The sequence below is a fragment of the Pteronotus mesoamericanus genome, unplaced genomic scaffold, assembly GCF_021234165.1.
Source record: "Pteronotus mesoamericanus isolate MK-2021 breed Mesoamerican mustached bat unplaced genomic scaffold, CSHL_Meso_final contig_73, whole genome shotgun sequence".
NCBI lineage: Eukaryota > Metazoa > Chordata > Mammalia > Chiroptera > Mormoopidae > Pteronotus > Pteronotus mesoamericanus.
The window spans coordinates 13,405,690-13,420,170 of record NW_026555245.1 but is presented as its reverse complement, the minus strand read 5'-3'; the positions used below and the strand labels follow the sequence as shown (position 1 = coordinate 13,420,170).

At 36.3% G+C, this 14,481-nt stretch overlaps 1 protein-coding gene across 1 annotated transcript in view; it reads left to right on the top strand.

Moving 5' to 3' along the window:
* The window catches only part of TMC1 (transmembrane channel like 1), a 100,869-nt gene that overhangs the window by 29,778 nt on the left and 56,610 nt on the right, over positions 1-14,481 (top strand). The window contains exon 5 of the mRNA XM_054583307.1: positions 2,209-2,290. Within this exon, the coding sequence (XP_054439282.1) occupies positions 2,209-2,290 (82 nt within the window). The remainder of the gene's footprint in view (positions 1-2,208; positions 2,291-14,481) is intronic.

Here is a 14,481-nt window from a genome sequence, read left to right as displayed (position 1 = left end):
TTGATGCCATATAATCTCAATGGAGGCCATATTGATCCCTAAAGAGGAGAAAATTGGTTGTGTTCTGAGAAAGATAAAAAAAAACTTACACTGTATAAGTATAAAGCACATACAAAGTCTGTCTGGAAAATGTCCAGTTATTGTTACTATAATGAGAACAGTTTGCACAGCATCAAGGTAACCTGGCAGCCAAAGAGAGTGGACTGGAATGCACATGTGTGAACCATGATGACTTCACTGTACTAGTCAGTGGGGGCGGTAGCTCACCATTGAGCAAGCATGTGTACTGTGTGACCTTGCATTCAAAATGACTAAGTGAGTAGAGCAATGGATCTGCATCAAATTTTGCATTAAGCTTGAACATTCTTCTGCAGAAACTATTCAAATAATTCAGAAGGCTGCAGCTATGGGCAACTGGTGACTGGCAACATCACCACAACAAAATGTCTGCATATACATCATGTATAGTGCAGAATTTTTGTGATACATCAAGTCACCCAGGTGACTCAGCCCCCTATAGCCCAATTAGGCACCCTGCGACTTCTGTTTTTTCCTAAAACTAAAATAACCTTTGAAAGAGAAGAGATTTCAGACTGTCAGTGAGATTCAGGAAAACACAATGGGGCAGCTGATGACAATTGGGAGAACTGTGTGAGGTCTCAAGGTGCCTATTTTGAAGGGGACTGAGGTGTCATTGTCCATTATACAATGTTCTTTGTATCTTGTATCTTCTTCAATAAATGTCTCTATTTTTCATATTACATGGCTGGATGCCTTCTGGAGAGACCTCATATACATATACAGTACATATACAGTATATCTATGGTATTAAAATTTGGATTGGGAGGGCATTATTCAAGGGAAAAAAAGTCCAAAAAGGCTCCTTAGGGGAATTAAAATGAAAAATAAGGTCAGAAACATTGATTTATGACAAAAGACTTGTGTGATTTTATCACCCCCAAATGTAAAAGACTGTGCCCCTTTCATTTTCATTCCCTGGTAGATAATGAGTTCTGGGTCATATCTCTTAAGTATAAATTATACAGGGTCTAGCAGAAGCAAGGCCTGCTTGAATGTGATTGGTAGGGTAATAATATGGATGCAATAATTTATAGTTTTAATGTGAATATTTCACCTAAAATGGCATATGGTGTACTTGGTGTGATATTGTTATGTTACAGAATTTCATGTTTATGATTTTGTAATAAAAAGAGTTTGTAATAAAAAGGGGTGTTATTATATTTTTATGAGATATATCCTAGGTTAGTTTTGTTGTTTTTTACAGTTTAAGTAAATGAAGTCATAGAGTATTTATGCTTTTGTTCCTGGCTTTTTTGATGCAATGTGATGTTCATGAGATATATTCATATTGTGGGACTTACAGGACATTTTTATTGATGTGTTATATTCCATTGTATGAAGATTCTACAATATATTTATCCACTCTACTGTAGATGACATTTGGGATGTTTCCAGTTTAGGTGATCTTTTGAACTTCAGACTGTCTTCTACTGTTATTTCAGCTTTATGTGCCTGTGCAGTTCACAGTTTATCCTGGCATAATGCACACACATGTGAAGTTATCTGCCTCATTCTCATTCTTCCATCCTCTTGACCATGGATGGATCAACAATTGTGGAGTAAAATGGAAAGAAGTCCTCTTATAAAAGCAAATTTATGATTCTTTTCTTCTTCCTTTTCCTATGACACCATATGCCTTTCCATGTAGTTGGCTTCTCTACTTTTACCAAACTGAAAATTGTCACATGTCTTAGCACTTACCAGCCTGGATTGAAATTTCCTGCTTAGGTACAGTATATTCTAATAGACAGAGAAGCCCTTCAAGAGAAGAAATATGTCTTATTAATATTTCATTAATTTAGTCATGCTATAAATATTTACTTGACTAATTTATATCATTTGTTGATCACTTAATAGGTACAAACTCAGTCCCTACTCAGTTATGATGTGAAGAATAAACAGATCTTTTTAACCATAGTTCTTGTAAAACAAGGATCCATAAAAATTTTTGAACTAAATTGGTCTGAGGCAGAGTGGAAAACAGAAAGATGAACACTGTTTTCCCTTTTTACAAACAGCAATATGTGACTTCCCAAGCTCAAAGTTTTGTGATATTTTGGGATGGGTGATAAACTTCTTGACAAATAAGTGGTTGGGTTTTACTGATGTTCTTGGCTTCCTTTTCAGAAATGGGTAAAATTTCTCCGTGATTTTGAGAACTTCAAAGCTGCTTGTGTCCCATGGGAGAATAAAATCAAGGCAATTGAAAGTAAGTGCTCAACAGATCTCATCAGATGGGAAGGTTGTCCTACATAAATTTCTTATAAGCTTATTGTATACTTTTTAAAAGTGGGAAAGATTAAAAATAAGAAAACAAACAAAAAACTCTAGTTTTATATCTTTTTTGCTCACTGTGAAGACTTGCTAGCAGTTACCAATAACCACTCTCCCTTCCTATGTATTAGACCAAAATATTCTCATTCTGACATTGTTATCTCTCCTACATGGGGAAGTGAGTATTGTGCCCAATGACATTGAGTCATATCATTGGGAAGACAGAACTTTTATTTTGGCAGTGAACATGACATTGAAATTATATACACTCTCATGTTAGTAATCAAAATGAAAGTCTAAAAATAATGAAGAAATCTAAAAGCTTCATTTTTAAACCTCTGAAATGGAATAAACAATAATCATCCAGGAACTTGCTATTTGAATATCATATTGTATCTCCATTTTATACAATTTTCACAGTGTACAGGGATGGCAGGACTATATACTCAAAAGCCTATTTAAGACAGTGTTTTAGGCTTAGAATAAGGCAAACAAGAATTTTAAAATTTTATAAATATAATAATAAATCATTTTTAAAAACAAAGAGTATAAAGAAAGGGATAACATTTTCTTTAAAACAGTATTGAACACGATCTTGCCATGTTTTGGCTTCTAAATATTTTGACTAGAATCTGATTTTCTTTCATGCATGCCTTGGTTTTCCTGCTGGTTAAATGTGGCATTGCATAATTAAAATGGAGCCTCCATAGGGAGATATCACAGTTGGGGGATATTTCATTGCCATGATTGCTCATGCTTTAGGAGTGACTGTTCTTCAGCCCTCTGTCTCTCATTATCAAATGGCAATCAACTAAAACATATCAGCTCATTAATTGCACTTCCTCCAACATATTTTGGTGCCATCCCTTTCCTGCTTTATTTTCCTCCTTCACACTTATAACTAAAATACTGTATTCTATTTGAATTTTAAATATTTTATGCTATTTGTGTTCATTTCTTCTAAAAGACAGGAAAGCAGAGATTCTGTTTTGTTCACTCCTAGATCACTAGACCTAGAACATATTTGGCATAAGAGAACATATTTGAACATATAAGTATTTGTTGAGTCAAATTAAATATAGACAAATCTTCCAAATATTTATGATTCTAAGAAACAGAAGGAATTTAGACACATCAAAAGAAATTCTAGACATCATAGAATCCTTAAGTTTTCAATGTGCTGCTGAAATATGGTATCTTAAGAAGCACTGAGGAATGAAAGGCCATTTGGAACATTAAGATCCTGATACAATTTTGTTCTTGCTTTGCCATAGATTAGATGTTGACTCTAACTGAGCCAGTCATTGAATCTCTCTGGGCCAGAGTCTACTCATTTCTGAAAATGATAGATTTGACTCTTGATGAATTATGAGCTTAATCCCAATAAGTGTATAATTAATGATATTTAAAAATGTACATTTGCAAATTACTTATGTTTAAGGTAAACTACAGCAGGATCCAGCCTATCTAAATAATAATGTCATGCTCGCTTGTGTGGCAGTAGCCTGCCTAAAGTGGGGTAGAAACTGATGGAATTATTTTTATTGCCAGAAATTGCACTCAAAAATGAGTTACACCTATGACCCCCATCTATCATGTGTGTTGAAGTGGGAAGATCAAATTGAATGCTATTCAATAATACTTTCAGTTACCTTTCCATATCCCCTCTTCCCCCAGAAAATTTGGAACAGTCAAACTAGACAATTCAAGCAAATGTAAATTATCTCCCCTTTCTATATGTAATTTATTACTTGATTAGGTTGTTCTTCACCTTTAATAGTGCTTTGCCCAACTGTGGAGTATTGACCCCTATTTCTATTCTATCACAATTACCACAAGACACTCCACAAATATTATTTCATTGAATCTTTAATGTGCCTGCAATGTGCATGTTAACCTTTCTATTTTAGAGTTGGGGTTTAATAACTGTCCCAGAATTTGTTAGTAGAGGGGCTAAAATATAAGTTGAAGCCTGGGCCCAAAGTTTGTGCTTTTCCCAATGTGGCATGCTGATTTTTACTCTGAGGAAGATAAATTTTTTTTTTCTTTTGAATCGGGTCCTAAGGAGGATTCTACCAAGTCAATAGCAAGATGAAGAGTTGCAAATTTTCGTTTTAAATAATTATCCTATTTGGGGCATTATTTTCCATAATAAATATTATCATGTATCTATTTTTAAGTGAGTTGTTTACTTATACACTTCACATTTTATAAGATTCTTAAAGTACTATGATTTTAATGATAGTCATAAGTAGACCATATGCTTTGAGGCTATTGTAATAGTTGAAAAGTCTTTCAACTATACTCCCAGTTGAAACTTTTCTAGGAGTATGTTAGCATAGTCATTGGGTTGGACTAATCATCTCATCAGAAATAGCCTACAAAAGGTAGGGAAAACATGTGTCTGTGATGGTTTTTGAAGGTGTACTATATGGAAAAAGTGGGACATGGAACTGGTTTTCTAAAAGTTAAAGTCTTTTTGCCCCTATTGACTCTGTAGTTTGGGTATTCCTTTTATATATCTGGCCCTCTGTTTTGCCATCTGGAGTTTGCACAAAATTCAGAGTTTAACTAGTTACTACACAAGGCCATTTTCAACCCAATGTTCTGTAATTTATGTTACCATCAGTTTTAGAAGTCTATGGGGTCTAAAGGCAGCATAGATGGCAGCATAGGCAGTCATGGCTCATCTCTTCATGCAACCACATCAAAAATACAACTAAAATAAAGGACAACCATCACTAAAAACTATCAGAAATCTAGTTGAATGGAACTTTAACAACTACGGAATTATAGAAACCACATCCATCCAGACTGTTAGGAGGAGTGCAGACATGGATCAGGCTGGTCCATCACCCATGTGTGGTGGGTAAAAATTCAGGAGGGATAACTTGGGAGTGAGGAGTCCCAGCCCCACATCAGGCACCCTAGCCCAGGGTTCCAGTGCCAGGAAGAGAAGTTCCTATAACTTCTGGCTGAAAAAAACAATGAGGATTGAGTCAGTGGAGGAAACTTCTGAAGTTCCAAGCAGTTTCCCTTAAAGAACCCACACATGGATTTACTCATACTCACTCCTTCTGAGCTCCTACAGTAGCAATGGGGTAGCAACTTGAAAGGCAGCAGTGGCATAAAGGGCGAAACTGAAGTGTCTGGGATAAAAGTGAACAGAGGCCATTGTCCCTTTTCTAAACCCTCCCCTGACAAAGTCCACAAGCTGGTGTGCCATATCTGAGACTTTGTCAACTTGGCTAACACTGTTTGACCCACCTTGGAGATCCTCAGAGACTCTGTCCCACCCAACTTACTGGTCCACCCGAACTGTTAACAGTGGCTTTTCCTTTTGAATGGCTTGTTTTGGCTTATGCTTCACAACTTCCTAAATCCTATCAAACAAGCAACAGCTGGCCTCAGTGAGCCCCTAACCCCTGTACCTCTTGATAAGTGGCCCCAGGCCCAGCACTAGCAGCAGCCAACCTGGATTCACAGCTTGTCTTCACCTGGAAATCTCTAAGCCCAGCAGTTAGCAGCCATCTCAGATTGCTTATAGCTTAGGCAGGGTGGCCCTGGGCAAAACACAGGTGGGGGAAGACCTTGGCCTATACCACCTGGGAAACCTAGGGCCAGTGTGCCCTGTGGACAGCTACAGACCACATTGGAGTACTACCACCCTGCCCCTGCACAGCTGATCCTCTATGGAGGACAGAGATTGGTGGTCAGCGATCACTGCCAATCCTTGCAGCTGACTGGCCTGGGTAAATCCCTCCCATTGATCTGACAACAGAAACCAAGGCTCAATTACAAGAGGAGTGTATACTCAGCCCACATGAATGGTGCACCTCAAGTACCTACTTTGGGTGATAGGAGAGGCTGTGCCACTAGATCCTATAGAACACCTATTACATTAAGCCACACTACCAAGACACAGAGTCATAGCAGCTCTACCTTATACATAGAAACAAACACAGGCAGGTTGCCCAAATGAGGAGACAAAGAAACATGGCCCAAATGAAAGAACAGATCAAAACTCCAGAAAAAGAGCTAAATGAAATGGAGATAAGCAATCCATCAGATGCAGAGGTCAAAGCACTATTTATAAGGATGCCTAAGGAACTTAGTGAGAACCTCAACAGCATAAAAAGACCCAGTCAGAAATGGAGGATACACTAATTGAACAATTTAGAAGGAAATTACAGTAGAATGGATGAAGCCAAGAACCAAATCAGTGATTTGGAACATAAGGAAGCAAAAAACAACCACAAAGAAGAAGAAGAAGAAAAAAGGATCAAAAAAAAAAAAAATGAGGGTAGTATAAGCAGCCTCTGGGAAAACTTCAGGAGATCCAATATTCGCATCATACAGGTGCCAGAAGGAGAAGAGAAAGAACAAGAAATTGGAAATTTATTTGAAAAAATAATGAAAGAAGACATCCCTTATTTGATGAAGGAAATAGACACGTAAGCCCAAGAAGCACACACAGTCCCAATCAAGATGGATGCAAAGAGGCCCACTCCAAGACACATAATTAAACTGCCAAAGGTTAAAGATAAAGAGAGAATCTTAAAAGCAGCAAGAGAAAAGCAGACAATTAACTACAAAGGAGTTCCCATAAGACTGTCAGCTGATTTCTCAAAAGATACTTTGCAGGATAGAAGGGACTGGCAAGAAATATTCAAAGCCATGAAAAACAGGGACCTACATCCAAGATTGCTCTACCCAGCAAAGCTATCATTTAGAATCATAGGGCAAATAAGTGCTTCCCAGACAGGGAAAAAATAAAGGATTTCATCATTACCAAACTATTATTATATGAAATATTAAAGGGACTTATTTAAGAAAAAGAACATCAAAACTATGAACAATAAAATGGCAAAACTACAAATCTGTCAACAATTGAATCTAAAGAAAAAACTAAACAAACAAGAAGAACAGAGACAGAATCATGGACACAGAGAGTACTTGAATGGTTGCCAGATGGGAGAGAGGTATAGGAGAATGGGTAAAGAGGTGAGAGTATTAAGAAGTAAAAATTGGTAGTACAGAATAGCCATGGGGATATAAAGTACAGTATAGGAAATGGAGTAGCCAAAGAACTTACACGCATGGCCCATGGACATGAACAATGGTGTGGGGCTTGCTGAGAGAATGGGGAGCGCTGAGTGGAGGAGAGTAAAGGGGCAAAAGTAAGACAACTGTAATAGCATAATCAATAAATTATAATTTAAGAAAGATGCATATGTAAGCATATGATCTTTATACTCTTGAGTATGAATTACTGAAACTGTTAAATGCAAAACATTTATATTAAGAAAGGCCTGCATAATTTATGTTTTCTGCAAATTCTTTTCAGAAAAATGTAGGTTAAATGAGCACCCTATTTATGAAACATATATGTTATACTATAAAACTAACACAAATTAGTTCTTCCTTAAAGAAATGACCATTTAATCTTACAAAAGATTGAGGCATATTAATAATTTCCATTGAAATCAAAATTATCTAACGTATAATACCTCATTTAATCTTCAAAATAAGCTTGACTTGATTGGTTAATTGAGCAAATACTCATTCAGTGTTTACCATTATCAAGCATGTTTCTAGGCACAGGGGATGCTGTTCTGATAAACACAAGTAAAGACTATGTTCTCATTGATTTTTACATGCAAATAAGTTAATGTGTGTGTGTTTGTGTGTGTGTGTGTAGACAGATCATAAAATATAAGCAATTAAATAATGAATATGATTATTACTTTTGGTATGTAGCATGTTCAAAAGAGGAGATTTTGAGCTCCACTCCCAGCAGTCTTTCGAATCCAACTCACTCTCACTCTGCTCAATCGCTACATAAATACTGAACAAATATTTTTTAAATGTGGTTTTAAGAGAGTCCCCAATTACCAGCCTTCACTGAGTTTCCATAAAGATCTGCACAATAATTGACAGAATTAGATGGGAACTCAAATTAATTCTAAAACTCATGCTGTTTCCATCTTGATTCCCATGAAACCTGGATCCCCTTTACCAGTGTGGACCAGGTACTCACCTGATGACTCCCAATTTTTTTTTCACATAAAAAATAGATTTGATAATTCCTACCACAAAGGGATGCTATGAGATTCTATATCTCATGGGGATGCCATGGTGTTTCACTGTCATGCCATCCTTGTAAAGAGACCACATCCACATCCCAGGGTTACCCGAAGTAATTCACATCACTAACTACATTGCATTGTTTATTTTACTGAAGAAGTGGGATATTTGTACTCCTGGGAAATATAGTTTATATCCATTATGACCCTAACATTATTGTCAAAGCCATGGATAAAATCACTGAATGTCTTTCAAGCTGGATATTACAATCTCCATGTACATCTTCCTAATAGAATACAACATCAAAATTAAGGTGCCATTGACCTGTTTTTCGGATCTTCAGGTAGGCAACCCTAAGTACAGAGTTTAAACCTCATGTTCTTGTGTTAGCTTAAGGGTTCCAGAAAATACAAACCAAATTTGCCACATTTAATTCTTTATTCCTAGACCAGTTTGAAAGAAAGTGCTTTGTGTCCTAGCCTAACAAGATGGCATTTATATTGTACTCATACGGCAGGTGATTTAATTGGTCTTTTCTCATTTAGAAACACATTTATCTGCTTGTCTTGTTATCCACCTGTTCAAGAGGAAATTATACATGATGACAGACTACAAATTACTTTGCCTTAATAATAAATAGCCAGAGGGAGAGGTGAAACTTTAACCTTAACTTAAACAGAACACAAGAATATTCTGGAACAAGAATACTGCATAAGCTTAAGGCATCACATTAATATATACCAAAGTCCCTGTTTTATTGTCTTAATAAAACACTATAGAAACAGAATTTCAGTAGGATTAAATAAGAAAAGAATTGGTGATTTATGGGTACCATCCAAATGGGTAAATTTGACTGGCCTTAGCTGATTGATGGATATTATCCATATCCTTCCAGACACACTTTCATTGCATATTTATTCAATATAGCATAGTTTTTTAAACTGAACTATGATTCTATTTGAGGTGAAATATAACACTATGGTTAAGGGGGATCTTGATTTTGCATCAAGCACATGTAGATCAAGACTACTTGGCTCCATCATTTACTACCTATGTAACTACCTATATAACCCTGGATCCATCACTTATTAGCTGAGTAACCTATGAGCTTAAGTCTTTGTAAAGTGGGTGTATAATAATTCTTTTCTTGTAGGAGTTTAATGATGGTTAAATGAATGATATGCAGAGATCCAATAGGTATCTGAAACAAAGATTCATTAAATGATAGCTATTATTATTACTAATGAAGTCTTGGTTCAGTGATGTCTGTGTTTCTTTTTAATCCATACAGTGGGACTAATAATACTTAACCTCACCAGGTTCCAGAGGCAGTAAAATGAGTTGATGCTGATAAAGTTCTTAGTATACATAATTGAGTATCAATATACAGGGTAGGGCAAAAGTAGATTTACAGTTGTTCATAGGGCAAATAACACAATAATTGATAAATAATAATGTAAGAATAAATTCTGTTTTGCATACTCACAACTGTAAACCTTCTTTTGCCCTTAATTGTTATTTTTATTATTATTACTCACTCTTATTACAAGAATAAATAAATTTTACCTGAGAGACTAAGTTCATGGAAATGACTCTTTATTTTAATCATGCTCTTGTAGCCATACTATATTAAGATTTCTGGTTATAGTGAATGCCAGTTTTACTCAATGACCTCCAGTAGGAGAGAATGGCTAGGATAAATGGGCATGAGATGGAAGATTTTCTTTTTCATTTTTATGTTGAGACAGGGAAAGGTCCTATGGATACTTAATGTCAAGCAGTTGATTGTTTTTCTCCTTTAAGCTCTTTGTTCTATTATTGCTCTTGTTCCTTTGCCACTGACAGGTACCATGTGGAAGGAACCTTGTTTTCTGGATTCCTCTGTCTTTTTGACCTGTGTCTTGGTCTTTCCTTCAGTCACTCTGGTTTTAATGAAATCTATTTCTCTGCAACTCATTTTCTCTACACGTAGGGTTCAGTAAAGAAAACCGATAGATGTGACTTCTGTATTTCCAAATAAAATTGTAGTGAAGCCATTTGCAATATTTCAAACTGAATTTTGGAATCTTTGGAGTCCAAAGCATATTTAAACTATAATATATTTGGATTACAAAGGGGAAAAGGGTACTTTCTGAAACATTTTGATTTGCTCTTTTTTTTTCTTTATGGATATTTATATTCTATATGCAACTCACGAAACTCATTTTCCAAGAGTTGTACACTGGGGGCTGAGAGAGAGTGGGCTGTGATGCTAATTAGGAGAGCAAAACTGTAAAAGGAAGGAAGAAAGGAGGGAAAGAAGGAAAGAAGGGAGGGAGAGAGGAAGGCTGGGCCTGTATCCTGGGTTTGGGACTCTACACCAGAGGATCTCCAGTGTGATTCCACAGACAAGCTTATCCTACATACCTAGAGGCAAGGTTCTTCCCCAGTTGATGAGTAACTGTAACAGTTAACAAGCTGGAAGTCCACTGCTTTCAATAAAACATGATGAGTGAAACCAGCTGAGGCAGTCCTCAGGTAGTCGTTACCAGAGAACATAGATAACAGCCATGAAATGATATGAAATCACTGGGAGCCAGGCAAATGATCAGATGTCCTGAGAGAGGCGGATCTGCTTTAGTCTTTCTGCACATGGGCCAGTGCATCTGGTTACAGGACATGGGGAGGGGGGAGTGTGTTTATAAAACCACGTGCTTTTAGAAACCTTGTAGAACTCTGCACTGCCCTACAAAGTGAAATGGATCTAAATATTAGACTTCAAAATAACTGATTTCTTTTGAAATGTATATTTAGACATTGACTGACTTTTAGGTTTCTATAAAAACTGCCTCTGTGTTAAGGGAATAAGTAAGATGGTACCTAAAGAACAGACTGAGTTCCAGAAATAGAGGTATGACTGTCATGTGAGTGTGGCCTCATCTTAGTAAGCAGAGGCCGCAATTTGCTCCCCATGAACCGTCCTCCTCCTGTAATGTGTCAAAGCAGTGGGCCCAAGGAAACCGCTGATTACCACAGGTGTTTAGCTCAATGAGCCAGAACAAAGGGTTTAATGCAGCAGTTGGCTGAAGCTATTCATTGTTCTCCTTGGGCAACTGAAAATGAGAATTGGAAAGACTGGGAACACTAGCAACTGGATGTTGAACTTTAAGTGATAATCAAAGAAGCTTTGGCTTTAATAAATCTATGGAATCTCAGCCTGAGACTTCAAATTCCTTTTTGTTCTTCCTTTGACATTCTCTGATTTAAGAGAATGCTTTTATTTTGTTTCCTCGCTCAAAAAGCATTGAACAGATCACTTCATTTTTTCCCGTTTGGGGCAGGTGCAAGTTCACAGAACATTTTTGCCTATTCTCTCCCAATTTATTCCCAAGGACTGAAGTCATTTCTTAAAGGTCATAATTGTCTCACCCCCAAACCATTGCTTAACACCTGTCGATGATTTCTCATCACATTTAAAAGAAAATCCTCACTTTTTTTCTGCGACTTCGGATGCCCTACACAATGTGGTTTGGCTTGTCATAGTGGTCCTATCACAGGCCTTAGGGTTTGTTCCTCAATTGTCATGAGCTCTTGGCATCTTCATATTTGTTCCCATTTTTTCCTCTGCTTGAGCTCCTCTTACTCAGCTGGGGGTATTTCTTCCTCTTCCTCCAACTTCAGATCTCTGCTCGTATGTTACTTTCTCTGATTTACCTTCCTGACCAACCTGTCTAATGCAACCACTCCCAATACCTTATTCTCCTCTTTGTAGAACCTATCTGGCTATAGCTACAACTATAATTATGTGTGTGTGTGTGTATGAATATATATATATATATATATAAAATCATGTCATATTATATATAATTTTATAGTGATATAATTGTGTCATATTATATATTACATAATATAGATGAGATATATATGATACATTCATATGTATCATTCATCAGCATATACATGCATATAATATGTAATATATAATATACAGTATATATTATATATCATACATGTATTATACATGATGTAAAATGAAATATATGATATATAATATATAATAAGAAATATATTTCTTTATTTTTTAAAATTTAAATTCCCACATATTTGTTTTTGTTACACCTCACTAAAATGTATGTTGTATTAAGACAGTCACCCTTGTGTGACATTGTGGTTCACAGCTAATATAATTCCTGACAATATACTTAGTAAAAATGTGTGAAGTGGGTGAATGAGCATCAGCTTCTACACTATACTAGTAAAATGCTAGTAATGTGAGGAAACAGTACAGGATGGCCTGTAGGACAACCATTTATAAGGGATGTGTTTAACTTTTTGAGAAGCGGATTGTTTGCCTGTGAAAAAGGAGGAAGAAATGCAATAAATATGTATAATTATAATGATAGCTAACTCCTAGCTGGGCACTGTCACAACCACTTTACATATATTTGCTCACTTACCTGTATTAACTCAAAGAATAAAATGGACTTTTCGGATGGCAATCTTAGCTGCTAAGCAAAAGGCTGTTTTTCCTTGGATGGACTCTAAGGTGTAAGTCATAATCATTTTATACAACTACAGCTATATAATAGAGAACACTTCCATCATGATTAACATTTCCTCTTACTATATAGAAAAGGAATGCTAGAGACTGTAATGTGAAAGGAACAAATGTATTACAGTGAGCATATTTGTTTTGGAAGTCATCAAGACATAGCTTTTGTTTTGTCCTTTCAACTGTTTAATTTTCATTTTTTCTTAAAAAACACAATACCATACTAGCTTCAGGTGTACACCCCAGTGACCAAACATTATATAATTTACCAAGTGATAATCTCAACACATCCCGCACCCGTCCGACACCACACTCAGCCAGTAGAACACTGTGAGCCATACGCCCCATGCTGCACTCCACATCTCTATGACCATTCTGCAACAACCAATCTGCACTTCTCAATCCCTTCATCTTTTTCACCCATCCCCCTAACCAGCCTCCTGCCCCTGAATCTGGCAACTGACAAAGTGTTCTTCGCATTCACTAGTCAGCTTCTGTTCTGCCTATTCACCTTCTTGACTTTCAGATTTAGTTGTCGATAGATATGTATTTATTGCCATTTAATTCTCCTATTTTTTAGAAATCTTTTTTTCTTCTTCCTTTTCTTAACGAAGAAGCTTTAACATTTCTTGTAATGCTGGCTTGGTGGTGATGAACTTCTTTAGTTTTTTTCTTGTCTGGGAAGCTCTTTAGCTGTCCTTTGATTCTAAGTGATAGCTTTGCTGGGTACAGTAATCTTGGTTGTAGATTCTTGTTTTTCATCACTTTAAATTTTTCTTGCTATTCCCTTCTGGATTGCAAGGTTTCTGTTGAGCAATCAGGTGACAGTCTTATGGGAATTCCCTTGTAGATAACTGTCTTTCTTGTGTGGCTTTTAAGATTCTCTCTTTGTCTTTAACCTTTGGCATTTTAATTATTATGTGTCTTGATGTGGGCCTCTTTGGATTCATCTTGTTTGGAACTCTCTGCACTTTCTGGACTTGTATGTCTATTTCCCTAACCAAGTTAGGGGAATTTTCTGTTTTTCAGATATGTTTTCAATTTCTTGCTCTCTTTCTCTTCTGATATGAATGTTGGTATGCTTGAAGTTTTCCTAGAGGCTTCATACACTATTCTCATTTTTTTAAGATTATTTTTCTATTTGCTGTTCTAATTGGGTATATTTTGCTTCCCTACATCCCAAATAGCTGTTTTGATTCTCAGCTTCATCTACTCTACTCTTGATACTCTGTAAATTATTCTTTATTTCAGTTACTGTATCCTTTATTTCTGACTTGTCCTTTTTTATGATTTCCATGACTTTTATTATGCTGTCAAAGTTCTAAGTTTATCTACTTTTCTCCTAAGTTCATTCAGCATCCTTATAATCAGTGTTTTGAACTCTGCATCTAGTAGATTGTTTGCCTTCATTTTGTTTGTTCTTTTTCTGTAGTTTTGTTCTGTTTCCCTGTCTGCATAGCATGGCCTAATGAAGTAGGTATCCTGTCGGGTCCAGTGGCACAGCCCAA